This window comes from Homalodisca vitripennis, unplaced genomic scaffold (assembly GCF_021130785.1).
Source record: "Homalodisca vitripennis isolate AUS2020 unplaced genomic scaffold, UT_GWSS_2.1 ScUCBcl_3461;HRSCAF=9008, whole genome shotgun sequence".
Classification (NCBI taxonomy): domain Eukaryota; kingdom Metazoa; phylum Arthropoda; class Insecta; order Hemiptera; family Cicadellidae; genus Homalodisca; species Homalodisca vitripennis.
Genome location: NW_025779574.1, coordinates 39,519 through 56,859, shown reverse-complemented (window position 1 = coordinate 56,859; position 17,341 = coordinate 39,519). Strand labels below are relative to the sequence as shown.

General features: G+C 32.9%; 1 protein-coding gene across 1 annotated transcript; it reads right to left on the bottom strand.

Moving 5' to 3' along the window:
* Positions 1 to 48: 48 nt before the first annotated feature.
* Positions 49 to 15,722, bottom strand: LOC124372551 (secretin receptor-like; the record flags this gene model as incomplete). The annotated part of the gene is made up of 5 exons (XM_046830951.1): positions 15,707 to 15,722; positions 14,047 to 14,177; positions 9,648 to 9,739; positions 3,693 to 3,834; positions 49 to 236 (listed from the first exon to the last, which is right to left on the bottom strand). Coding segments are annotated over exons 1-5 (569 nt in total), but the record flags the coding sequence as incomplete, so codon positions are not given.
* Between the last annotated feature and the right edge of the window lie 1,619 nt (positions 15,723 to 17,341).

The following is a 17,341-nucleotide window of genomic DNA, read 5'->3' as shown; positions in this document are numbered from 1 at the left end:
ATTTGACCCATGATTAATGACGACATTGCCAAAAACAGAAGTTCCTACTTCCTCTCTTGTAGCCGTTTCTCGTGGGAGCGGAAGCGGCGACGGCGTCGGCTGAAGACCGTGCCCAAATAGGATCGCTTGGCAGGGCGGCTGGAGGGAGTTGAGAGGGAGGGAGGCGCGGTGGTCGGCAGCCCCTCGAACCCCAAGATAGACGTCGCCACTTCTTGGGCCCCAAACTCAGTGCGGACCTCAACCGTTCAGTAGACAGTAGAGGATTGCCACAAAGAAAACCCCTGTTGACAGTAAAGTTAATTTAGTGGTAGTAAGAGATGTATTGGTTAGACTACTTAAAACAAGAAGTTGAGGAAACTCTTCATTGTTCTTAGTCCTAACAGGAACTTGGTACTTGCATCTGTAGTGAAAGATATTCAGCATTTGGAAGTGTGATCATAAGGACCATCTCCTGTCAAGATTGGCATATGAAGAGATAACGGCCATCATTTCAGTCACGTCAGCTTGGAAAGAAGGGAAGGCCTGTTCTCCCATTAAAATTCATACTTCTTCATGTGTAAGTTTTTAAAACCCTTGAATCATTAAAGAAGCGGCGCTCACTCCAGCAGCCATCCTCCGCACTAAAGATTGACCTGTTCTTTTCACCCCTCTATCTCAACGTTTGTGGTTAGTGATATGCTGTATGTGTATCGGTTTTTGCTGTACCCAGTTCTAATCGTAGGTACTAACTAGTTAGAAGGTTAACACTACTTTGGAAAAACAAAAATCTATATTATATAAAAATAATTCCGTTGGAGGTTACACCCTCTAGCAGTCCTGAGGAGGGTCCACTCGTGTAGAACATATCTACCATTGTTGTATCTGAATATGACTCGCCAAATTGCAATGATAAGTGATCAAAAAAAGACTATAATTTTGTTTATTTTGGAACAATACATTTGGTATAAAATACTAAGAGATGTAGTCTGATTGGGAGGGTTTACAACGGGAGGCCGGGGGGGATTGTAAACTAATGCTAAACGTAAAGGGCTTTCTCAGTTGGTTCTCTTATCATCTAATAACTATTTATACTGGTTCATGCGTCTTGAGATGAATTTAAGACACGTAATGTAAGTGTGGAATGGTTTCTTCTGAAAAAAATTTCCAGGAAACGTAAGGGCATCGCTCTGAGGAACTTCCCGAACAGTTTGCACGGATTCTCTATGGCTTGATCTGTGGTTGGGTCTTCTTCACGATGCTCAGAATCAGCGTCCGTATCAGACTTATTCCTTGGGTTATAAAAGTAACATTCACTAGAACGTTCATATGAATGTGTTTTTGGCGTTGTTATTTATCGTGGAATAAAAACTTAAAAAAAAATTATTATTTATGCAAAGAAAAAAAAAATAATAAAATCAACTAAGAACATGATTTATTATTTATACTGTTAAGCTGTTATTTAAAACTAACATTTTACAACTGGGCCGACTTCCCCACCACCTCATCATATCATAACTCAATACATTTACAACTCGTTTTATAAAGAAATATTACTATAAATGCATAATTAGAAGATAAGATGTTATCAGACGGAAAATAAAAAAGATCGACTGAAAATGTTAGATTTGATCTCATAACGTGACCTCTAGCTTGTATAATGATTGACCGTCTCATCAAAATGTACAGCATACATAGCGTTACAAAATAAGGTGACATTACGTAAGAATAGAGCGAGCATAGATATATTTTCAGAACAACTTATCACTGATATTCATACTGTTACAAGACTTACGATCGATCACTTTGCATATCCTTTATTTTCTTCGCTTATGAGAATTACTTAAGATAAACTTTTACAAGTCAAATGAATTCCATTACTTTTTTCACTACAAATACATCCTATTGCTTAATATAAGACTGACTTATTCAAATATGTTTTAAAAAGCTATACCATACCTCATTGGAACTTTTGAAAGATTTCCCTTTCTTACAAGAATAACTAAATAGTGTTTTAAAAGCGTGTAATCAAAATTATTGTAGCAAAAGATCAAAATTATTTCTCTTTTTATTGGGATTTATAATACCTTTGAGTCTATCCCATACTTAATTTAAGATTTTTCTATACATATCGCCGTAAACAATATATGTGCCACGCTTTTAATATTCTCTTTTTGCAATGCTTAAATTTTAATAGTTATTTTTAACAGAGAGGAATAAGTTTTTAAGGACCTTTTTGAAGAATGATATATTTAAATTGTTCACTAAACGCGTACAATCATGATATGTGATGGGAACATAAACAAGGAAGTGTTGGGGAGAAATTCACATATTATTACATTTGGATATTAATATAGACAGTTACTATTATCAAAGAAGCTGAAATAAGTGATTTTAATTCAAGGAATGTAGGAATAATTGTGGATAAGATGCAAAGTACAAACAAATAACAATTACTCGTGATAATCACTACTTAAAAAAACACATTTAGATATCAATCTAAGTTTTTAACTGGAGAACCACGGACTGCGAATAGAATAGTTTAATGACTACCTTTTAAGATTTAATAAGAGGGATTCAGATTCAAATTCAGTGATGGTAAAAACAGTATTAGTTTCATAGATAGATAAGACTTCAAGTTAGCAGGATTCTCTTAAAAATTAAAAGATATATTAATAATACACTACAACCGATGAATATTATTGGAGAAATAAAGAATATCAATTATTTAACATTATATGAGTAGTAAAAGCTATGCGAAATAAATATGGTGTAGTAAAAATTTTTTCGTTTTACGCATCGAAATGTTCTAAAACAACTTAAACAGTTTTTTTTAGCAAACTTCATGAGGTGTATAAAGACTAAAAATCTCAAATATTTCATTTTTCTAACAATAATTTAAGTAAATGACTATAGGTTTTAAACATCCTGTATTAGAAAAATCAAGACAAAATGTTTTAAGTATTTATAACACAGGTACTGACTGATATTACTTGGCCAATATCGTTATTGCAACATGCGTATTTACCCTGTAAAACATTGCAAACAATATTAAAATGTATAATTATTTCCGCTCTTCCATTAGGCTCGATCTTCAGACAACAGTTGTTAAACCAAAACTGGCATGGCCAGTGAAGTACACCCGCTTATAAAGGCAATGTAAAGGGACGGACTTTACGTTGATTGGCTGAACCTCAAACAATCTGATCAGTCATTGTTACAAATACATAGCTTCTTTATTGCAGGTTGTTTAGCTTTTCGATAATTCTGATATTGTAATTTTTGTGTATTTTTTCATTATTGTTCACTTCAAGGGATTCACTTATTAATTGTTGTCAAAAATTTGAGTTTTTGGTTTCAATCATATACAGCTTTTTGGTTTTTATAGCTGTTTTATTACTGCGTATGTCCAGTATCACCGAAATAATATAAAGCCTTTAATTAAGTAACAGCATTTTTTCAATGTGAACTAAATAAATTTTATGATAGTAAAAATGTTTTAGATGATACTTAGAACATATACAAAGATGGTATCTGATTTTATGTATATATAAACATTTATTTTACATTTGTTTACAAAATCGTATCTTGGCCTTAACTCTATAGAAATATTTTAATTTTGAAAACCTTAAAGTTTATTCGACCTTTCCATATTTTTTGATTAGAAGTAATCTTGTTTTAAGATCTCTAAAGTTGCATAGCTGATGACATGTTACCTGGAAGGAGGCGAACAGCTGGTCAATGAACAGCCAAATAAGCTCTACCTTGCCTTTGATGCCCAGGTAGGAAATGGTGAGGAACACGACATAGTGGACACCAAACAGCGGCACCAGCACCAGCGTTGACTTAGCCCACCTCCTGCACAGGGTGGACTGTAGTGGTTGCCATGGCAACAGACAAGTAGTCAAAGGGAATAGGATAGACATATTTTGGTTAGGTAAGGTTGAAATGGCTCGAAGTAGTACTAGATTTCAACAACAGCAAATGAGTTATATAAAATAACTCATTGGAATTGGTTTGTACAATATAAAGAGTGTTTGGTAATTAGTAAAACACATTATAATATTATATGTAGGATTGAATAAACAAATAAATGTAACTATAGTTGAATTAAAGATAGAAGGGTATTGGGACGAGCTCGACCGAAGACAGCCGAACTGCCTCACGAAGGCTCGCCCTACCGCTCCACCAATCACAGGCGAGCACTTTCCTTTTCGACGGAGGCAGCGTTGTCACGTCTCCTCTGTTGTACCTGTCATCCGGTAGGTATCAGCTGGGTGATGCGCAGTAGCAAACCGTGCTTCATTAAGTAATTGGTTGTTGGTTATGTATGTTGTTTCGTGTGGTGTTATTGCGCTTCTGTGTGTTTCGTGGACAAGTGTGTCTTTTTCAAGACTAAACCTTATTTGAAAGACAAGTGTACGCACGTACTTTCTGTGTTACATTTTTGTGACAAACATTATTTAATTACTGTTAATTCCGTACCATGTCTCAGTGCACTGAAAATAGTGATAAAAAACGCGGTAGGCCCCGCACTCGCGTGAATAAGTGTGCCTTACACCAAGGATGGGGAAAAAGGCGTTCCATTGCGAGGCCAATCCCGGGAGTTGGTTTTGTTGAGTGAGAGACTACTTCCAGCGAGAGAAAATTAACAATGGACCGATACTTCCAGTAGAAAAAGTTATCGAAAAGAACTGGTGCGGCTTTGGAGATAGGAAAAAATACAGTTGTCAGAATTGGAAAGGAGAAAATACAAAGTGAACAGAGTGGCTTGAAACTGAACACTCCCGATAAGAAATATTCGAGGTTTAAGCCTGTTACGGAGCTAGACGCCTTTCAAAAAGATGCCATCCGCCGCCATGACTACGGATTCTTCGTAAGAAGAGAGTATCCCACAGTAAGGAAGCTACAAGTAAGTCTTGCAGAAGCAGATCTTTTTCGTGGAAGCAAATCATCTGTTGCCATTATATTGAAGAGATTGGGTTTCAAACACAAGAAATTTGGCAGCCGTAAAATATTAATGGAAAGAAGAGACATCATTGCTTGGAGGTGCAGATTTCTTAGAGAAATAAAAGATTTAAATTTTGAGGAAATAGTTTGGCTTGATGGAACTTGGGTAAATTCTGGGCACTGTAAAAAATTGGATGGAATGATGATTCTGTTGAAGGTACGTTTCCTGTTCCCATTGGAAAAGGGGGGAGGATAATTCTTTTGCATGCTGGCAACTCTGCTGGATTTATTCCTAACTGTGCATTACTTTTTACATCAAAGAAAAACCAAACGAGTATCATGGAGAGACGAACCACAAAGTATTTTCAAAATGGTTTCAAGATGCTTTACTTCCAAACCTAACGAGGCCCTCGCTCACTGTCACTTCAATCCTAAAGAATTAATCTGGGCTCAAGTAAAGGAATATGTTGCAAGAAGCAACAGGAAATTTAACATAACTGAAATATTACAGTTGACGAAAGAGGGGTTAGACCGTGTAACAGAGTCTGATTGGAAGAAGGTAGTAGACCACATGAAGAATATAATCCTAGATGCTTGGAAAAATGAAGGGTTGATGGAAGACTCCGTTGAGCAGATGGTAATAAACATCGGCAATGACAGCTCCAGTGAAGAGGATTCGGACAGTGACAGCAGCGACAATGAAGAGGAAGAACGCGGCAGTAACGTGAGTGGTATTTTCCCTCTCTCTCCGGAGGCAGAAAGAGTGTTGGACTTCGATGAACTGTAAAAAGCCGTATTGATTGATAGCTTGTAATGATTGGTAAATATTACACCTTACATGTTACTAATAAAATTTGTTAAATGCATTTTAATGGCAATAATTATTTCCTGGTTAAACTGTGCAGCAAAGTCAGTTGGCTTTTTGTATATGTACTGTTTAGTATTTAATTTACTCAGAAATAAAAGTAATTTCCAAAGAGGTTTTAACCGATTATAAAATGGGCGCTATTGAAAAATAACTGAAAAAATTACAAGACAAATAAAAATAATCGACTCACTAAATCTTACATTTTGTAAATAAATCCACGTTTTCTATATATCAAATTGATTTCCAAAATTAAATGATAAGAAAATTAAAAAAAAAACATCCTTCATCACAAATCTGTGGTTTACAGTTAGTAACATTTAGTAATAAATTAAAAATATAACAAGTTTCGAAATATTTTTACAGATTTTTGTCAAGTAATTAGATTACATTAAGTTTATCGAAAAAAGTCACACTGAAGGAAATTTCATATCATAGTCAGATTGACACCCTAGTCGCAAATTTTGCATTTTGGTCACCCTAGCAATTTAAGTTTAGACTGAACAATTAACAATTTTATTATCATATAACGGTTTTAACAGGATACCTTTTTATTGCTTAAAAATACTATCCTAAAACGAGCTTTATCAGGTCCAAACTACATTATCTTTATTTGTTTTTAAGTTGATTTTTGACCGCGGCACAGTGGTCATTTCAATGGATTTGCTAAGACTGATAAGACTGAGTAAATAAATATAACTTTGCAGACTTGCATTTACTTAACGAATATAAATTTATTTCGTTTTACTATACTCCTTGGTGTTTTGAAGGTTACTATTAATAACAGTAAAATGTACCATATTCAAATTATTATTATTAGGCCTATGTATATTTCAATAATACACTCGTGGTTTCAGTAAAAATCCTTTACTAGGTTTTGATTTCTGACTAAATTACTTATAAAATAACAATTCTCAAAACAACGAACGCTATTAATTTATCGCTTTGATAAATGTGTCCACATATTTCCGCTGCGAAACACCCCTACCTAGAAGCGGTTGATGTGAACGCTGTGGATGATCTAGTCAGACAGAAAAACTTGGCAACACTGTAGCCGACCGGTCCCGAAGAGCCCCGAACCTCGGCCATCGCTGCCGGGTCTCAATACCCTTCTGTCTTTAATTCAACTATAAAAAGTAACAAAATTTTCAAAATATATATTTTATAGAAAGGCTGTTTGAAAGATATTTTATGACATAGGAGTTGGCTTCCAAAAGCTGCTTATAAGGATATTAAATAATACAAATATGGCGATATAAAATAATGCTTTAATCACTGATAAGAAATAGTTTTTATTAACTTCGATGTAAAGGAATAAATCAATCTCTCAAGAGTCATATATTAAAAAAGTAGGCTACAGATAATTAATTCTAGCATTCATAATAGGCGTACAAACGACATTAGGGCCGAACGGTTAGGTTTCATTCGGTATTAAAGATTTTTTAAGCTTATAAGTGTGTCTTAATAAACGTTTATTGGTATTGAATGAAATTCCATTAGTCGGGTATATTTCCAATAGCAATCATCATCTTATAAACCATAATTGCACCAGAGATCTTGGTGTTTTTGTTATTACTGTTTATCAACTGCAATAAACGATAACTTAATTTGATTATAATATACTTAATTTAAAATTTAGCATGTTTAAAGATAATCAATCTTTTTTTTATTTTATTTAAATGTTGAGCTAAATACTCCTTTTTTTACAGTTATGTAATTTTAAATTCTTGTCTAAGCCTCTAAATATATTTATATAGTGTCACCAGTTAAAATGGTTTAAAGTAATTAACTAACATCCTGTTTTTACACTGGAAACAGATGGTTAAGCTAAGTACATATATTGAATGAGCCTATTGCCACGTATATAAATGTAATAAATATTAAGAGGTGTTTGACAGGTATTTGACCTTCCGATGGTATCTTAGTTTGCTCATTTAAACATATATGCTACCAAAACAGTTAATTACAAAAAAATCTAATCATACATTTTGTGAGTCAATGTTCATTAACAATTAAATCCTGGTATTGCCCTGTATACAAATTATATATAATTTTGTTTTAAGTATTATCATGAAATAGATTTATCACCACATTTCAATATATAAGTTGGGGATTGATTGGTACCTATGACATGAAAGATATGGAACTGATATGTACAAATTAGGTCAGTAAAGTATGTTTGCAGCAGTATAATCTGACGTGCTTTATGGTGCCTCAGTTACTTATAGTGCTTAGTGCTATATAGTCTGGTAACTTCAACCAAAACATAATGGATTTGCTTCAGTTGCTTTTCTCTGTTACAGAACTAACCGGAAATAAAAAGGCGAATTGCCAACTACTGTATGTTTTAACTTTAATTTATGTTTCTTTTAAAATGTAATTTAATCAATTTCTTTGAAAGCTAAAGATCTTGATGAAACCATTTTCAGCTTCACTAAAAGAGAAAAAGTTTTATTATGATGATATCTCCCTTTGTCCAAGAGTAGCATCTTCTATGATGTTGCAGTATTTCGTGGTACACCACTGAACTTTTCATCTCATTTTAATTGTGTTACCGCAATAAAATCGGACAAGGGAACAGATAGTGCGGAAAGCCTCCACCTTATGCAGGTTTTGAGTACTTAACTTTAAGTCTTCATACTTTCATTATGATTGTTTAAATACTTTAAATGAAAAAGTGGTGCACTATCACATATACCTGAATCATTAGTTTCTCGAAAATATAATTGTATAATTTAAGAAATATATCATATACTGTTAAAGCCATTAAGGGCTTATTTATAATATTTTTCCATTTTATTACAGCACAACTGGTAACTTTTTTACTAGTTCAGGTCAACGCAAAAACTTATAAATAATGATGTCATATTGTTTAAATGTCACAGCATAGTGAATGGTTTAGTGGCTCGAGACTGAGAAACATGAATAGCTTGTTTGGAACAAAAATAATACAAAAGTTTTTACTTAACATTGCTGATGTTCAGAAAAATTATATATTTATCTTTGCCTTACTTTCTAAAACCAATTATGAGACTTGTAAATAAATTTAAATCAGTGTCAGCTAAACTAGATACAGAAAATCAACATAATGGGCTTTCACTCTGGTTGTTTAATTCTCTGGCAATGATATAACTTTATTTATCAGTATGACTATTTAAGTGCATAAAGTCAGGAAATATTAATTATGAGAAAAACTTAACATTTTAACTCTATGTAAGTTTTCCTATTTCGATTGTTCTCCAAAACAAGCCTGGATAACTGTAAATATGTATAGGAAAGTTTTTCTCTATAAATTTTAAGAAAAACAGGCTGTTTGCTCGGCTACTAGAGTTTGCAGTTTCATGAGAATTTTTATGATTAAACTATGAATTATAAATCCTTTACTATACCTTAACGAAGGAAACAGTTCGTAGTAATGGATCATTGACGAGTGTCCTGACCTCCCTCGCAGATAAAGAAACACTAGATAGTTAAATAATCACTAATTTGATAGATATTATTTTAATTTAAATAGGACGTTCAGTTCTAACAACAGTACCAACGAAAGGGACTGATCAGTGAAGGGTTACTGGACTATTCTTATCTCTACCTGAGTCTTCTGTTCAATTCGTAGATAGAAAACCTTGCTTAATACTGATACATAATTTGTAAATTGATAGATATTAGGACTTAAATACCGAATGTAACTCTAATAACAGAACAAAAGGAAGGAACTGAATCCTGTTCTACTTGCAAAGAGAGTAGGACTCTAAAATAGCTACCTCATTACTAAGTTGATAGACATCATTAAGATATATGCTCAACAAAGGACCAACGAAAGGAACTGGTCAGGGTGTTGCTATTGGACCATTCTCACCTGTACCTGAATCTCCTGGTCTCCTCGCAGATAGAAGCTTGCAGTTTGGACATAAGCACCCTCACTATGTTGATGAAGAGGATTAGGTTCACCTGTAATAGTAAAATGTTATTGAAATTAGAATATTATTTTGTTGTTACTACTCACAATTCGGAGATAAATTTTGAACATGTATTTACTTTTAAGGAGTATATTATATAAATCACTAACAGATTTTTTAATCAAATAGACTAAAAAGATCTTTATTGCACGTGTACATGTGGTGGGGAGAGACGATATGTTTATGTGGGTTTCATCGCACTTTGGTTTAATCAAAAGCAAAGCACCAAACTAGCTATGGTATTGGTAAGGCACAACCGGAAGTTGAGACTTTTCACTAAAAACCTTAGACCGGAAGCAGATAAGAAGAACCGAAGGTAGACGCTTATTTGTCGAAATAGGTTTCTCAGATCTACTTGGGTCTATACTTTTTTTTTAGTTAGAGAAAAGAGATAAAATCAACTATAGAACAGCAAATACTATATAGACCTGAACTAGATAAACGATTTTTGACTGAAGTAGGTTTCTGGGACCTACGAATCTACATGTTTTCTTTAAATACTCACCAAGGTAAAGTGAATTAAGGATTCGGAAATGTGATTATTAGTATCTAAATTATACGCGGATTTTGTGCTGTGATGCCATACACGATGAATAAATTACTATTAATAATGTGTTCAATGACAGTTATTAATTAACTTATTATCAACTGAAATGTTTTAGTCAATTTAATCCAAATCATTACTCAATGAAAAATATATTGTACACTGGTCTGTGCAACATAATTTGTAAAGAGAATCCTTTACAGCTGATGCAAGTGTTAGAGTTATACGTAATCTTGATATTATCCTAGTAGATGCCATTACTGAAGAGCCAATGCAAGGCAAGTAAATTCTATTCCTGCCAACTCATTCAGCTATATACCTTGTTAGAAGATGGCGTTCAGGCCCATTAAATACAACACGGGTGAAGAAGCACAAAGGAAGGCCTATATTTACGCCATTTTCATAAATAACTCTGAACTGTTAAAAGTTATTTTTAGACACTTTATGGATTGTAAGGGTAAATGTTTATCGGCATTTTCTATAGTTAGGTGACAAAATATTCAGCCAGTAAAACTAAATTTTGTAATGTAAAATGTGATCAATTCATTAGTTGGATAAATAAACTAATAACAACTAAAATCTCTTAAAGGAAACAAAAGTTTTTATATGTATAAATCTAATTTATAACAAATATGTTATGTACTAACCTCATAAACAGGAAACAGGTGTTTATTAAGTGTAGTCTCTCTATGACTTACACTTAATAAACACTTAGTGAAAGAACTAATTAATTGTAATGAAGTAAAGAATACAGAAGACAATACGTCTATTCGCGGTAACCAAGCACTGATATATATATATATATATATATATATATAGTATATATATATATATATATTTATATGTGTGTGATTTAGCTGTAGAACATGCTAAGTTTCTCTGAAATTTTGTTCTGATGTATAAAATTAAAATATATGGGTGTGTTTTTATACACGTTTCATTAAAGGAGAAATACCCAAAAAGCAGATATGTAGGAAATTAAATCTTTTAGATACTCGGTGTAGTGGGCTAAAGGAATAATTCTCAAAATACTTTTTATAAACAGAAACATAGTTATGAATTACATAAATATAATATTATAGCCTCTCAGAGACCATAAACCTGCTTAAACGTATAAAACTAAAGACCAAAGCACCAGAGAATTGTATAAAAGATATCATCATTAGAGTGGTTTAGTCTCTATGGAGCAACAAATCTGCCTGTATAAGATTTAGTTGTGGTTTAAACACAGCACGTTTGGGAAAATATTTCGTGGGTATATTTATATTATTACTCTCATTACTCTGTGGGAAACCCATTTACCTAATTAGTATTGCCCTATTATACACTATGTACTGTGGGGACTTCTATAAATATAGAAGGAGTAGATTTAAAGTTGAAAAAGAACTAATCATACGAAATTTAAAATGACATATTATTTCATAGTGCCTAATATTTACATACAAATATAAAACATATTAAATCAATTATTTATACTATAACACCCAACTGAGCGATATTTTCCAAACATTTCCCATGCTAGTGATAAAAACAAAATCATATAGCTTTTTTAAACCTGCAATCTAATTCCTACGCCTTTGAATAATCTTCACTGATAATAAATTATATAAAAAAAAACAGTAGCAGTCGTGGGACTGCCGATAGAAGTGAAAACGGAACTATTAAGTTGAGAGTAATTAACAATACGTTATAGTAGCAGTACATCTGTAATTGTAAATGTGACGACGCGTTTTTAATTTTCCAATTTTAAAATCCACGAAAAAATATTATCAAATAACTAGAAATCTATTTTACCACGCTATTAAGATAAATCTTATGCCGTAATAATACTCATTTCATGATGAAGAGGTTAAATATTAAAAACATAATTTAAATGAATAATGCTAAATTTTAAATACAAATATTCGTACAAATATTAAAAATGTTTAAAAATATATTCGTTGTTTTCATTATTCATTTATCTGTATAAAAATATGTTGTAATTGCTCAATATTAATAGTTAGTTAAACATAGAATACAAGTGAGTAAACACCGAGTGATGAACAACAGTGAGTTGAACACCGTTGTAAATAATACAGTTATTGCTACGGATAAAGTATATAATTGCAATAACAATTAAACCCACAATATTTTTAAAACTAATAAATTAATTAAATTAACTTGGTTCTTTCGTAAAGGTATTTTTATTGCACAATAAACTAATTTATTGAGTTAATACGGTATCAGTGAGCCAATGCGCCAACTACAGTTCCGGCAGAAACGTTCACTCATCACTTCATACGCTACTACAGGCTAAACTAAACTTCCAATAAAAAAATGATAAATTACAAAAAAAAATATTCATCTATTTTCACACAACTTTCTCGCTGACAAATTTTGTCTGACCAAAAACAAAAAAAAATCCTCGCTTACTATTTTTTTCTTGTCATTGTAAACGCTATGTAAAATGTAAACAATAATCAAAATTATTTCGAAATTTTTTTAATATTTAAAAATGTAACCAATAGATTGCCAATATTAAGAGCTTTAATTTGACACATCTTACAGAATTGTACGACATTGGCTTCACTTTTAAATCGCGAGAGGAAGCCGTAAAGGTCACTGATTTTCGCAGTCTGTTTTTCATACTCCGCCGGGACAGTTTTAACACAGCGAGACTGACTTTTTCATGCAGTTTAGTAGTCCGCGGCCAAGTCTACGGATAATCAAAAACACAGCGAGACTGACTTTTTCATGCAGGTTAGTATCATTAGCATGTCGGTGACGCGAACCGAGGATTTTACCCTCTACCAAAACGCTCAACGCGCCTAAAGAAGTTTTCACTTCAATAAATTGAGTAGACTACTAAAGTGTTTGTACACACATAAATGAGGAATAATAACCAACATGATGAGTGTCGGTTTCTTGGAAACACAATCCATAAAAGGTGCTTTAATAATACCAACACTAAAATAATATAAACTAAACTGAAACATAAAGGTGTTCCACCATTTACCACTGGCCAATGATAGATTTCCTATTTTTGGCTATTCTGAGATAACCTTTGTGGCTTGTATTTATGTTCAGTTTATATCAGTTAGTGTCATTTTGAAATGCGTTCACGTTGTCAGCATTTTGTCGGACTTTGTTATTTACCGTCAAATTTTCAAAAATAATGGCAAAAAGCCGTAATAATTTTTTTTTTACTTCAAACGTATAAGAACAGTGAGAAAGGTAGGTTTCGAAATTTGGCACAAAAAACATTCATTTCATTATGCATTTTAAATTTTTCTCTGTGTTCTCCAAGGGGTACGAGGTACACGATAGTCTGAGTTATTCATTTAAGCGCAGGATAAAATTGAATAAACCTCCAAGACAGGCAAACGATAAAAACGCAATAATGAAATGCATAGCAACGTGTAACTCATCGGGCGCACAATGCTCTTTAAAAACCCCGGTGTGTATCCATTCTGGTACACGGGGACAGTTGTGAAAGATCGTTTGTACCCGATGGGGTACACGTCGTCGTGAACGTACTAAGTGTATGTTTTAGCAATAGTATGCTAACGGTTGAGACACTTGCTTTGTCTGTCTTGGGATTTATAAATGTGTTACCGCTTTGATATGGTTGGTTTAATCATTTGATTATAGTAATATGTTAGATTAGTTATTCACCTGAGGAATAGACTAGATTTTAAATTTCAATACACATGTTCAAAATAAGCACCATTTATGTTATGACTCTACGTAGCATACTGAAATAACTTTTTGTTTACGAGGATAGAGGCAGTGGTGGGGCCTTTGATCAGCTGAAAGAAGTAGGAATTCTCATTGGTGGTCCAGCAGAGTGTATCCTCAAGCAAGGCTCTAACAAACACCCATGGCACCACGAAAAAGAGGGGTAGACCTGTAAAAACGTTTTTTGATGTTGAGTTACATTCATCGTGAAATCAATAAATCACCTTTATCAATTTAATTGTACTCCAATATGATAGTAGTGAGATTTTGGTAGACAGAATGTTTATTAATTTATAGTTGACAATATTTAGGAACATTTCCACCTTAAGACTGTACAGGATTATACCTTATGAACGCCATAGCTTAGAGGATTTTATGTAGATTTTAAAATGTTATTTTATGTTTGGAAATTAAAGGATATTAAATCAAGAGTGGTGACGTATTATACTGTAACAAATTTTTGTGCATGTGAAATATTTGATATATAACAGTTTGTCTGAAAGTGATCCTCAAGAAACTGTTTTATTATATGGCACCAAAGTGCACGTGGAGAAGATACAATGAAATACGCACCAAACCAAAATCAAAATACATTACATTATGAAGTAATGATTGAACGTTACTCCAATGAGATACGTACCAAACCAAAATCCCAAGACATTACATTGTGAAGTAGTGATCGGGATTCCAAGTTACTCCAATGAGATACGTACCCAACAGAAATTTCAAGGCATTACATTGTGAAGTAGTAATCGGGATTCCAAGTTACTCCAATGAGATACGTACCCAACAGAAATTTCAAGACATTACATTGTGAAGTAGTGATCGGGATTCCAAGTTACTCCAATGAGATACGTACCCAACCAAAATCCCAAGACATTACATTGTGAAGTATTAATGATCGGGATTCCAAGTTACTCCAATGAGATACGTAGCCAACAGAAATTTCAAGACATTACATTGTGAAGTAGTAATCGGGATTCCAAGTTACTCCAATGAGATACGTACCCAACCAAAATCCCAAGACATTACATTGTAAAGTAGTGATCGGGATTCCAAGTTACTCCAATGAGATACGTACCCAACCAAAATCCCAAGACATTACATTGTGAAGTAGTGATCGGGATTCCAAGTTACTCCAATGAGATACGTACCCAACCAAAATCCCAAGACATTACATTGTAAAGTAGTGATCGGGATTCCAAGTTACTCCAATGAGATACGTACCCAACCAAAATCCCAAGACATTACATTGTGAAGTAGTAATCGGGATTCCAAGTTACTCCAATGAGATACGTACCCAACCAAAATCCCAAGACATTAAATTGTGAAGTAGTGATCGGGATTCCAAGTTACTCCAAAGACATACGTACCCAACAAAAACCACAAGAAATTACATTGCAAAGTAGTGATCGAAATGGCACTGTATTCTAGTGAGGTACATACCTCACAATAAAATACAAAATATTTGATTAATATTTAATAAATTACAATCAGCCCAAAAGTTCAGCAAGGGTGTTTCTAGAACAATCCACTTTCGTTTTATGTTACAATTATCTTTAACTGTATGTATTATACCTAGACGATCTCTGTACAGTAGCTAATGTGTTAACCACAACAGACGCTCTACTAAGCATATAAACATTATTGCGAGCGGACATGGTCTGCTACTAAAAAAAGAAAAGAAAGGAATCATACCCGAAACAGTATGCATTCTACATCGGCGAAAATGAACCCAGGCACTGCGTAAACGTTAAAAGCAAAAAACACACATCACAGTGAAGGAAAATGTGTTACATTTCAAGCTTAGAAACGCAGTGTTATACACTTTGTAACATATAATTTATGAATACTACAGATTAGCAATCAAAGTGTTAATGTGGCAGGTGATTTTGTATTTCAATACGAAAAAGTTAAACATTTAGAAATAAATTTGTTCGTACTCAGAATTCAGTGACCAGGGAGCGTAGGCCGGAAGGCTTTTCGAAATATTCATCACAGGGACCATAAAATGCATATGTAAATTTTCAGTACAATCGATTAAATAGTTGAGTACACATGAAAGAAAAACAAACAACGTTACTTTCCCATTTATAATATTTATATTTCAGGATATATTTTATTAATTAAGTAAATTAAAGTTGGAATTATTTTGGTATTCATATAACCGAACAGATTATTATTATTGCTGTAAAACAGGGTATAGTTACTGAACGCTTTAAATTTCAACCTGCTTCTCTTTAACTATTTATACCATAAGAAATAAAAGTATCCACATTTTTTTGTATGCCTGAATTTTCTGTACTGATGATAAGATAAAAGCCAGCAACTGTGAGCAGCGGCGGATAGGGGTGTTCTCTAGCAAAATTAAGCTATTGAGAAACTCTTAAGCAAGAGCGCTTTAGAAAAACAAGATCGCGATAATTTACAAATTTTCCTTTCTTTATTTATTTTCCTTCAATCTAACGTCATGTTTTGTTACAGACTTTCTTTATCGCTCGTCTTTGTCGTGTTTGTTCAATACTTATCACTTCAGACATCAGCCCTTTTCAATGAGGTCTCTGATGCCATTTAAAATATTTTGTAAGGCATTAATAAGGAAAACTGTAAGTAGTTATAAGTGAAGTTTAATAAAAAATAATATTTGTTTTTGTAATTTAAAACGCTTTATATTATTTAATCGAAAGTAAATCATACACTAATGATATCAATTACACTTTGTAATTACACTATGAAATTGCAAGTCAGTAAGTCTAGGGTAGTGGTAGCGTTAGGTGGCAACTTGTGTTGATTCTATTTACCTCTGTAGTCAATATTGACAACATTGTACTGTATTGACCTTACCCGTGTTGTGTTTGTTAAGCTTCTATCAGATACCAATATACTGGGGAACGAGCTGACTATTGATAACAAAGATATCCCATCAATTACCACTCACAAAGAAGTGGATTTTGAGTTTAGTTTCCATAATTTATTAATACGTGAGGAGAATATCAGAAAACGCGTTATCCTGATGAACTAAAATCGGAAAATTTAGTGAATATATTTTATCATATTGTTTTTAATTAAATTATGTATATTAAAATAAATGTTTTTGTTCAATATTTTTGGTTACTTGAATAGGTATTCTAGGATAAAGGAAATTTTATATACTAAAATGTATTTGGAAGACTTGTGTAATTATAAATAATAAACTGTATTCTTCTCATATAGACTAAACATTCCATTACGTAATCTGTGTATATTTACTTTTTACATTATAACCATTATACTGAATTAAATAATCATTTTATGAGCAAAATATGAGGACAATAATGATTAATGATTCTCAAA